The sequence below is a fragment of the Mastomys coucha genome, unplaced genomic scaffold (genome assembly GCF_008632895.1).
Source record: "Mastomys coucha isolate ucsf_1 unplaced genomic scaffold, UCSF_Mcou_1 pScaffold5, whole genome shotgun sequence".
In the NCBI taxonomy this organism is placed as follows: Eukaryota; Metazoa; Chordata; class Mammalia; order Rodentia; family Muridae; genus Mastomys; species Mastomys coucha.
Window position 1 is genome coordinate 24,751,199 of NW_022196911.1, and position 11,155 is coordinate 24,762,353.

Genomic DNA, 11,155 nt, shown 5'->3' on the forward strand with positions numbered 1-11,155 from the left:
TCAGAAATCTGCCTGCCTCTGCCTCCCAAGTGCTGGGATTAAAGGTGTGTGCCACCACCACCTGGCTCTCCTCACCCTTCCTAACAGGACACGGTCTCAAACAAAACCAAAAACCAAAAAACACAACAAAACAAAACAAAACAAAACAAAAACAGGACATGGTCAAAACAAACGGTCACTTCTGTTGTCACCGTTAAAGGACAATGTTTCTATGTGCAGATCTCCCTAGTCATCATTGCTAACAGAAGGCAAGTCCACAACTAGAGGCTAGGCTGCCAATCAAGCAGGTGTGGCCACACACAGGTCTAGGCAACACCACCATCCCAGGGCCGTTTAAAATGTTCAAAGCTGTTCAGATCAAGCATTAGTGTCTGTTCATGCCATAGCTTCTGACACTAAGTGTTCAGCCCCTAGAGACATGGGAGTGGAAGTGCCAAGGAGTCATGTCCAGAGGCTAGCACACAGATTCTGAAGGCAGGTAATGTGTGTTCTCTCCTTACATCATGAAGAATGCAAGGGGTGAGGAGGAAAGCTGAAGGTAGTAGTACACTCAGAAACTGCCTGTAGGTGGCAGTTTAGCTTGAGAAAGCACGAGTCTTGGCAAGGGTCTCTTGGTAGAAATCCAGCAATTAGTCTTTCTTGCCCAAAACAATACTGTCTCCTGCAGTAAGGAGACCCCTCATACTTGCTGGGACTTGAGTTTGCTTTCTTACTGGCTTGTCATGGCAAGGATAGAATAAAAGATGCTGAGTGTTTCATGTGGGAACTATAGGTTGGGGTAGTAGAGGAATGCTCGGGGCTGAGGTGTCTCTGGAAGGCACTCTCCAGTGTCTAGCTTGCATGATTCCTTCACATAGGTTTTGCTTGGCCTTTTAGCATCAAGCAGAAATAATTCAGATGCTATGTCCTAAAAGAGTTGGAGAGTTTGTCTATTTGAACTTCCCTAGCTCAGCTGTACTGACAATATCCTACAAGTGCCAAGTCTCTGGGCCACTGAGAAGGTAGCACAGCCAGGGACTGAGAAGGCAGCAGAGCTCACTAGCCCTGCCTGTTCCAGCAGGCTCCTAGCCTCCTTGACCACATTTTGCCTCCAATGGGGAAGACTCTTGGGCCCAGTTCTGACCCCATTAAGCACTCTTACTCATGACCTGGGTGGGAAGCACATAATGTGTCCCTAGGCCCTAAGTCAATGATGCCTCTCCCGTTCCTATCCTCCAGATGCTACAGGATGAGGAGAGGAGAGGTGGCATGACACACACACTGCTGATGGTTAAATCCACAGCTTGAGATGTTTCTACTGACCTAACACCTCCCAAGTCAGGGCAAATGAGTCAATGGCATGATTTCGATGAGGGCAGACAGTTCTTGAGTGTGGGGTAGAATCTGGAACCTGAAAACCTCAAGGAACTCTGCCAACTGCTGTTGTGGTTCTGCTAGGGTGTGCAATAAGTCTATACCTCCTCAGTCTTATGAATATACAGCTGCAGAAGGTCATCAAGAGAACCAAGATTCAATCACTGCAATCGCTGTCCTAACTCTTCCCTTGGACAACCCTAATCTTCACGGTGACCTTAACACTGCAGTGGACAAAGACAAGCAGGCTTTACCTTTTCCTCCACGACTGGCGAGGACTGCAAGCAGCAACAGACACAATGGCCAGCACATAGCAGCGACAGCACAGAGGGCAGGACAAGAAGACCACATTAGAGAATGAAGGTCACACTGCTATTATCTATGCCATGTGTTCACAGAGAAAGCACGTGCACAATGATGATGAGATATCTGGACCCCGTCATGTTTTCTCCTCTATACAAACAACAGCTATACACAATATCTACAGGAATAGACACATGAGGTACAGATCCTTATGGTTTTGACAAAAGACCCTAGGATGTGACCTACTGAACAAGTAGGTGGGCGAACATAGGGCTTATCACAAATACCATGTGCACATAGGACAAGAGAACAGAAACACACAGCTCCCATGCACATCTGCAGCAACGGTTCAAGAACAGCAAGTGTTAAGAGAGTTCACTGAGTTCATTCCAGACATGCAGATTCTGAAAAACACACCAGGAGTGCAGGAAAAGGCCACATGCATTACAAGTGGCCAGCAGCTCAGACTCAGGAGGGATAAAGACTTTATAAAGTCCTCGTGGGGAACTGAAATAGTGTGAACTTAGAGTGGACCAACTTAAACATCTGACCTAAAGGACACAGCTTCCTTCTACCTCATCCCAAGGGCAGAGCATCAGCAATGCTCAAGTATAGTCCCTGCTTGTGATAGTGCACACACACTTGGGAGGGAGGAAGGGTTCTTTCTTCACCTCAATTAGCCCACTATTTTGGGTCAAAATAGTTGCTGTCTGTGCTAGGGGCTCTGTACTACCTTGTTGTCAGCTTGGGTTTAGACCATGAGAGATAGATTAGTTTCTATTTAACTACTCAATAATGGCAGGGAGAATGGAGTCTATTGATTGAGGAACTTCAGAGGCACTAGCCAGGGTGGTGGGAAGAGCCCAGAGGTGAGTATTCCCTCCCCCATGCCAGACACCCAGTCTCCATAAGCCTGGTAACAAGCATCATTCTCCTATGCTATGGAGACTAGTATGGAAGGCTAGCAATGGGGTCAGGAGATTAAGGCATCAAGGCTGCTTATTCCTTGGTCTTGGAGATCAATGGGCAGATCAGGTCATATCTGATCAAATCCCAAAGGGTTTGAACTCAGTGAACATTCTTCCTGATTAGGGTGGAAAATCCCATTTGTCAAACAACAGAAAAGGCCACGGAAGATTCTTGGGGCTTCTAGAAGGCATATAAAAAGCCTCTCCCTTGCACCATACTGAGTGTCACCTTTATTCTTGGCACCAAAGGTCCTGTGCTGCCAGAGAACACAGGATGGCCACAAAAAGGGGAAACTCATATAGGTGGCTCACAGATCCACTTCTCATGAAACATGTCAAGGGCATGCTGGTTCTCTTAGGGAAGAAAAGGACAGGAGACAGCACCAGCCTAAGGGCCCTAAACTCCTCTCAGGTAGGAAGCTTGCTTCCTACAGCCTGGCTGCCTGGAGATGGAGAAAAAAAAAACTGAGTACAGGAGAAAAACCAAAGGTAGAAGTAGGCTCTGGATACCTTGCTGGTGTAAAACTATGGAGCCCACAGGAATACCTTGGTAGCAAGCTTCTGGATGGGCCTCCATCCCATTACTAAGGTGATACCCACAGGAGTACACCCTGCCTCAAGTTGAGGTGTTTCTTTTCCAGGAAAAAGCAGGTAACCTAGCTTTGCTCATGGTGAGGATCAGAGCCACCAGAGGTAAGCTTCACAGCCTACATGGTTCTGAACCCAACCCAGCTTTGGTTCTGACTTAGCTCAGAGGACCTATATTGTCTACTTCTTCACCACCACAGAGATACCGGGTACATGCAATACTGGGTTTAGGTCACACTGCCCAGGTCCCTGTGATATATTAGGCATGCTTCTCCCACATTTTCAACTACAAAGCTGCTAAAGAATTCTCTCTCTCTCTCTCTCCCTCTCCCTCTCCCTCTCCCTCTCTCTCTCTCTCTCTCTCTCTCAAGACAGTGTTTTTTTATACTCTGTAGCCTAAGCTACCCAGGAACTTACTATGTAGTCCTAGCTGGCATTTAACATGGACTTTCCTCCTGCCTCAACTCCTAGGTACTTGGATTACAGACTTGAGCCATCATCATGTCTTGCTCTAAAATGTTCTCCTGAAGGATATGCTGGCAGGAGATTGCTAGAAGGTTCTAGAATGCTGTGGCCCTATACAAAGATGCCAATCCCCACAACCTCTACACCAGACTCAGATACCTCCTTAAAGATCACTGATTACAACATCAGCCTGGTAACTTGGAGATCCTCTAAGGGAATAACATCACAGTTTGCAAGGAAAGGATCTTCCTGGGCCAGCAACTGACAGTGTGTGTAGTTTAGTACTTCTTTTCTTCAGCTAGAGTGAACTCAGGGTTACAGCTCAAAGCAATCCATATTGTCTTATTAATTCTTGTAGTGCTTGGGATCTCTTCAAACTGCTTGTACACTGCCTACTTTCTGCTACAAGATGCAGCACCATGCCCGAGAACACACACCCAGACCCTCCCTACCTTCCTTAGACTTTCACATGCATCTTGTTTTCATGTCAAAGACTCTGGCAAGCTGAATCAGCCCAGAGCTATATATCTTGAATCTTTTCATTTGTAGATATTGTGCATAGAACAAGCAAGGAAGAGGAACATGCAGCCTTATTATAAAACAAGTAGAGGCCTTTTCTGGTCCAGACCTGATTTCAAAAGCTTTAACTGCAGGAATTTGGGGCCGCAGAGTAATAAGGTGATGCCTGGTTCAAAAATTTGTGGTTCTATGTTTTCTGTCTCCTACCCCTCCCCACACTTGACTAATGTTGTCTCTAGTTGCTCAACTCTCGATGCCCCATGACACCTCTGATACTTGCTCTCTAGATACCCTGACTCAGACAGGAAGTGGTACAGAAGCCATGTTCAGCAGGATTCTTCTTGATGTTTGAGCAAAACTAGCACCAAATCCTGAACTCGGCCATTACCAGGGACCGAGGGTGGCCCATCATAGAGTAGACATTGCTATCTACAAGTGTGCTGGGCTGCTTACATAGCCATCTTAGCACCCAGCATGTGGTCTATGGGCCACAGGCTAGAAGTGCCTGTTTTAGAACACAGATGAAGAACATCAAGCTACTTCCCCAAGGGGGGTCTGTACGTATTTTACAAAGATCTCAGATTAGACCCCCGGCCCATCTGAGTGACCCTACCAGATGATACACATGATGACACTCAGTATGAACAAGAAAATACTGTCAAATAAGGTTGGGTGACTGTTTAAAGTCCCAACTGCTTCAGAGCCACCTTATTAGGCCAAGGCCTCCGTGTACTCCTTTCTGTCAGGCTACTGTGCAGATCCCTCTCCCCTCCCACTGGCATCTAGGTAGGGGTTCAGAGAGATGGGAGTTAGAGCACCACTGAGTTAAATTTTGGTCAAGAGCCTGCCCTTTGGTTCAAACTCCACACGCCCACAATATGCTCAAATAGCTATGAAAGCACCATGAATACTGACTGGCAAAGTTTCAAATATATTTTAATAAGTAGTAAAATTTGCAAAACTAGAATTCATATAGAGCAAGGACAGACTGTACACAATTTTCCAGAGCCTCAGACAAAGACCCGGGACTGAGCAGAAGGCAAAGCCAAACCCACCTTCATGCACATTCCTGCCCAGTGTCCCTACCATGCCCCCTTCCTGCCCACCAGGCCATGCCCAACAAGCCTACCTACCTCCGCCCGGGCAGGCTGCTTTCTGTTTGGCTGCTACCCCCAACTTGCTGCATCTTAGATCTTTCGATGTGTTCCACATAGGTCTGGATCATCTGTTAGGAGGGGTTCCCTGTTAGTGCCACCACTAAACATCCAATGCTAGAGATCTGAGGTGTTGTGCTTGGATAAGACAACTTTTAGGGAATGAGCATCTAAGGAACATGAGCAGAAGCTTTAGAAGAAGTGATCAAAGAGCAGCAGCAATGATGAAGTGTGGCCGTAGCAGTTAGGGTACCCACTAGCACCTACCTCTGTGTGCCGCTGGTGCAGGGCATTGTATTCCTTCTTCATCTCCGATTCCCGTTCCTCTAGTCGGGAAACTGGAAAACACAACCACTGTGTCAGCTGCAGTCTACCCTCCACTGCTCAGTCCATGTGCTCTGAACTGTAACAGCCCTGGCACACGGTACAGCAGAGCAGCACTCTACTCAGAAAACTGAGAGTACTAGATGGAGAAGGGGAGTGGCATGTGCATGTGGTGTGAGCCTTACAGGTGAGATCGCTCAGTCCTGCTGTAAGAGAAGCTGGGACAGGTGGGACTGACAAGAGCATCTGCTCAGGGCAGCTGGAAGCTTCCAAACACAGGTAAACACATCTCATAGCATGTGCCAACAGAAAATGTAAGTGAGGGCTCAGTGGCAGACCACGTGCCTACTATGATGAACATAGCTTTGTGTTCCATCCCCCAGACCCTAAAACAAATAAATAACTAAATAAAAATTTTTTAAACAAAAGAAGTGAGAAACTCGGGCCTGGAGAGATGGTTCAGCGGGTAAGAGCTCTGACTGCTCTTCCAAGGGTCCTGAGTTCAAATCCCAGCAACCACATGGTGGCTCACAACCATCCATGAGATCTGACTCCCTCTTCTGGTGTGTCTGAAGATAGCTACAATGTACTTACATATAATAATAAATAAATTTAAAAAATTAAAAAAAAAAAAAGAAGTAAGAAGCTCATGAAAAAAGAAAATTCATGAAAAACATAACCTGAGTCATGCTAAAGACTGACCGAGCTCAGAAGTGTGTGATGAAATGAACAGCTGCACTCCTTACATACATCAAGAGCTGAATTTGTTTTCTCTAGGCTACTACCCAAAACAAGTAGTCCCTAATGACACCCAGAATGCTCCCTTCTGGTATGGCATGTACCTGTCTAAAACAAGCTAAATGGCAATACTGGCCAGGTAGCCTGTCCGAATCCTGCTACTGGAGACAGCATGCCACGGCCCATGGGTGCCTCCCTCCATGCCTCTGTCTTTGTAGCCCACTGAGTGATGATGATGAACAAAGCGAGGCAGGACAAGTGTCAGGCGTGTGTCCTGGACATTGGGTGGTATGGTTCTTCAGTGGCTTTCACCTGTCCTCAGCGAGAGGCTTCCCTCACCTCCCCCTGGCCTCCCGATGTCTTTTATAGATTGATCTAACATGGCTCTACACCTCATCTTAGACCACGCTGTGCTCTATGTTCTGGAAATGGGCCAGGTAGCACCTGTGGAGACTATTGCTACTCATCCTGTATCCCGACAACTGGTAGTAGTGTAGGGACCCTTTTTTGAAGCTCAGTATAAGCGTGAGTACAAGACAAAGTCAGCTGCATTTTTTTTCTTGAAGGAGTTTAAAGCATAGACACCAGTACCTAACACACACTAGACCCCAAAACATGAGCACGCAGTGCACATGGAACCCAGGGACACCAGTATACATCACACATGGAACCCAGGATACCAGCATGCAATGCACATGGGGCCCAGGGACACCAAAACTAAACATAGATGGGACCTAGGGACACTAGCACCCAACACAGACACCAATATCCAAAGCCCATAACTTAGAAGACTCTAGTAGCTAGCACATATGTGACTTATAGATACTAGTATCCAACCTACACATGGCTTATATATGTGTATAAAGCACAGAACACATGTGACTTATATACTTGACTTATAGACATCGGCACACTATATGCATGACTTACACAAACTAAAACAGCACACACTTATGTGACTGCCCAAAAAAACAAGAAGTCTACCCATGTCAGGTGTGTCCCTTGGAAAGGCTGTCTTTTGGCTGTCTATACGTATACCTGGAAGGCTTTAAGCTAGCCTGGAGAATCACCACCCAGTAATCTTATTTGGCATTTTTTTTTCTTTCTAAGAAAAGAGCCAGTAAGTTTTCACATGTCAAACACTCTAATGAAAAGGAAAGTCACAGCACTTGTATAAAATGAGGTTTCTTATATATATTAAAACAGGCATTAAGGTTTGCTTCTTGTTTGCACCACTAGCACGTACAGAAGCCTCCTGCCCATTGCTCACCCTCAGACCCTTATCCTCAGCAGGACGGTAATCTAGCACAGTCACCTCTCAGTCTCTGCCTTGGGATAGGTCAAACCAGCTTAGTAAGTCAGTTAGTCTTTCTCTCTTGCCCAATTCAATTTTCTCAGAGAAATGAAGGTAGCTGTTTCTTAAGGTAACCACATAAAGTGACAAATGTGTTTTAGCTACTGAAATACTAAATCATAAAAAAAGATTGAATGATGGCTGTAACAGCAACACTATAGTTTAAGTACAGTTTAAAGATTTATTTTGCTGGGCACGCCTTTAATCCCAGCACTTGGGAGGCAGAGACAGGCGGATTTCTGAGGCCAGCCTGGTCTACAGAGTGAGTTCCAGGACAGCCAAGGCTACACAAAGAAACCCTGTCTTGAAAAAAAAACAAGAAAAAAAAAAAAGATTTATTTTTATTATTTTAAATTTTGAGTATGTGGGGTTGGGGTGGGTGGGTTATGCACATTAGTGCAGGTGCCTAGGAAAGCAGGAAACATCAGAGCCTCCTGGAGCTTGAGTTATAGGCACCTGTTAGCTGCCTGATGGAGGGGCTGGGAACCAACTCAGGTCCTCTGAAGGAACAGTACATGTTCTTAATAACCAATCTCCAGCCCCTTAAGTATAGCTTTACAAGTTAAATATTTCTATAGTTGTTGTTATTATTATTACTACTACTACTATTATTACTGCCATCTAGTTTTTCGAGACAGGCTTTCTCTGTGTAGCCCTGACTGTCCTAGAATACACTCTATAGTCCAGGCTGGCCTTGAACTCACAGAGACCCACCTGTTTCTGTCTCCACAGTGCTGAAATTAAAGGTGTGAACCACCACCACTGGCGTATTTTTTTTAATTTTTGCAAAAATTTTTAAAAAGATCTATTTATTTTATGTATATGAGTGCTCTATCTGCATGTACACGTGTTTGCCAGAAGGGGTATCAGATCCCATTATAGATGATTGTGAGCCACCATGTGGTTGCTGGGAATTGAATTTGGGACTTCTGGAAGAGCAGCCAGTGCTCTTAACCACTGAGCCATCTCTCCAGCCCCTATTTTTTAATTTTCAAAAGCACCTTTTTACCTTTCCCTACAGATACAGTTGGCCAGAATTCTGGAAAGGGAAAATTGGCTTAATAGGTTGATCCTGACTCACTCCAAGGCTGAGACTTAGAGACAACTGTGCTAAGGATCAATGTCTGAGGGTGAGCAGTAGGCAGATGGCTAGTAACTGCAAAGAAGAAGAAGCCCTAAAGGTCTCTTAGGAACGCTCACTAGAACAGCAAGCTTCACAGAGACCAGTCAGGACTCAAGGCTTCCTTAGAAGCACCAGGCAACTGAGGGTTTGAGGGTTTGCTATTTTATAGTCATATTATGAAGTAAAAGTGTGCTGTGCCACAGGACTTTATTTCCACCCAAAGCTGACTATGGCAATAGACAGTTGTGTGATGAGACAGAAGAAGTAGTTGAGAATCACCCACCCCCTTTAATCAACAACTTGTTGTAGAATATACATGAAATCCCAACTCATGGCTTCTGCTAGCTACTTACTCTGATCGGCATAGTTTTTGGCCTTAAGCTCCAGTTGGCGAGTCTGAAATTCATAATGTTCTACCTGGATCTGGAGTTCTTTCTTCTCTTGTTCCAAGGCATCTTCAAATTCGATGAATTTCTATGCATGAGAAGGACAAAGATAAGCCTGGTGTGTGTTGGTCAGAAGGTTGATAGAAGCCTTTCACAAGGAAAAGTACAAGTTCAAGAACTGAAGAATCCAAACACCTTGAAGCCACAAGCTGGTGCCAGAGCAAGGGTCTCCACTAGATCCTTGGTTTCTTCCCTTCATGCTGCCTGCCTTTACCCATCTATAGAGAGACACCACAGATAAACCCTGATGATAAGAGAACAGTCCAAGAATAGGTGAATGGAACCTTTGGCTAGCTGATACCATTCCTGATAACCTGTGAACTCCGCCTTCACATACATTTCCAGGGCCTCGTGAATAGTAGGAAGGCCCATGACGAGTCAATTGGGATCCACAATGATGTGGAGCATGTTACTCTCAATAGACTATAGATTACCTGTCAGTATTAAACATGGAGATGAAGGAAGGCAGTGCTTTTCCTCATCTCCACTTCATTGTTTATTTTTCATTTTTTTTTTTTGATTTTTTTTTGTTTTTTTGTTTTTTTGTTTTTTTTTTTTGAGACAGGGAAAACCCTCCCTCTTGTGGAACTCACTACAGACCAGGCTGGCCTTGAACTCACATAGATCACTCTATTTCTGCTTTCCAAGTGTTATATCTTTTATAAGTGTGCATGGTTGTGTGAGTTTTCAAGTCCCACAAGCATGCAGGACCCTGCTGAGCCAAAGAGGGCACCAGATTCTCCAGAGCTGGAGTTATAGACAGTTGTGAGCCACCATGTGGTTGCTAGGAATTGAACCTTGGTCCTCTGGAAAAGCAGCCAGTGTTCTTAACTCCTGAGCTCTCTCTCCATCCTCATTAATCTGCATTTCAATCACCTCTTAGCTCAAGATCCATTATTACTAGACTAAAAACTATAAGCACTGTCTCTGAAAAGCCCCAACCTGGAGAGTTTCTAAGCAAAACAATCGTTATCAAACCAGGTGAAAAGAAATTACTCTGCAACACAGACACTCAAACAAGGCCAAGAGAGGAGGCAGCACCCACGGTGTGAATCCTGGGTATAGACATTTCCTCTACAACAGAAGGTAAAGCAAAGTGAGTGACATTTTGTAATTCCCTACAGAAGTAGGAATTGAGGAAGGTGTGCAAGTACTGAACAGGAAACTGGAATGTGACCAGGAAATCCCATCTGTAGGAAACATAAACACAAGGCAGACTTTAAAGGCATAAAAAGCTCTCAGAGGACACAAATATAAAGCTAACAGCAGACTTGAGACTTCAGTTTCTAGCTAGGGTCATGCTTCATATACTAACCCACCTACACCCACTCCACAGCAGTCTGATCAATCCGATGTCCCTCCTGTTGTTGCAGCCTGTCCAAGGTCTGTGCTGGAGGAGTGACGATGGACGGATGACTTTTATAGGCAGCAAGAGGGGAATACCCCAAGGTATGTGTGTGTGTGTTGGAGTGGGGAGTAGCTGGGAAGGAAGAGACTGCAGCCAGAAGGAAATCTACACAAGGATTACAGACACTGCACACAAGTAAGCTGAAGGAAGACTACCCTAGAGCCAGCAAAATGCACAAGGTTTTGTGTGTATATGTGATATTCAATGAAAACAAGTGATTCTGAATCAACTAGACAGAATTACCACATGAAAAATACATACATATCAGTCAGCCTTTTTAAAAGAATTCCATGGAATGAGATTACTCTTCCCATTTCACACATAAAATATAAAGTGAAAAAGTCCATTTTACCCTGGTCTACAGAGTGAGTCCAAGACAGCCAGGACTACACAGAGAAAGCCTGTCTTGAAA

At 45.0% G+C, this 11,155-nt stretch overlaps 1 protein-coding gene and 1 non-coding gene across 9 annotated transcripts in view; one reads left to right on the top strand and one right to left on the bottom strand.

Moving 5' to 3' along the window:
• Mapk8ip3 (mitogen-activated protein kinase 8 interacting protein 3) overlaps positions 1 to 11,155 on the bottom strand; it is a 41,045-nt gene that overhangs the window by 22,320 nt on the left and 7,570 nt on the right. For 4 of the 8 annotated variants that reach the window (XM_031353965.1, XM_031353967.1, XM_031353964.1 and 1 more), the window contains exons 2-5: positions 9,243 to 9,363; positions 5,618 to 5,688; positions 5,330 to 5,421; positions 1,608 to 1,631 (exon numbers count right to left, since the gene is read on the bottom strand). In XM_031353965.1, coding sequence (XP_031209825.1) covers positions 1,608 to 1,631; positions 5,330 to 5,421; positions 5,618 to 5,688; positions 9,243 to 9,363 — 308 coding nt within the window. The remainder of the gene's footprint in view (positions 1 to 1,607; positions 1,632 to 5,329; positions 5,422 to 5,617; positions 5,689 to 9,242; positions 9,364 to 11,155) is intronic. The other 4 variants (XM_031353968.1, XM_031353966.1, XM_031353972.1 and 1 more) reach the window with 1 other exon arrangement.
• LOC116079462 lies at positions 953 to 1,010 on the top strand. Its single transcript, XR_004114009.1, has one exon. It is a non-coding gene; the product is annotated as a small nucleolar RNA SNORD66 (small nucleolar RNA).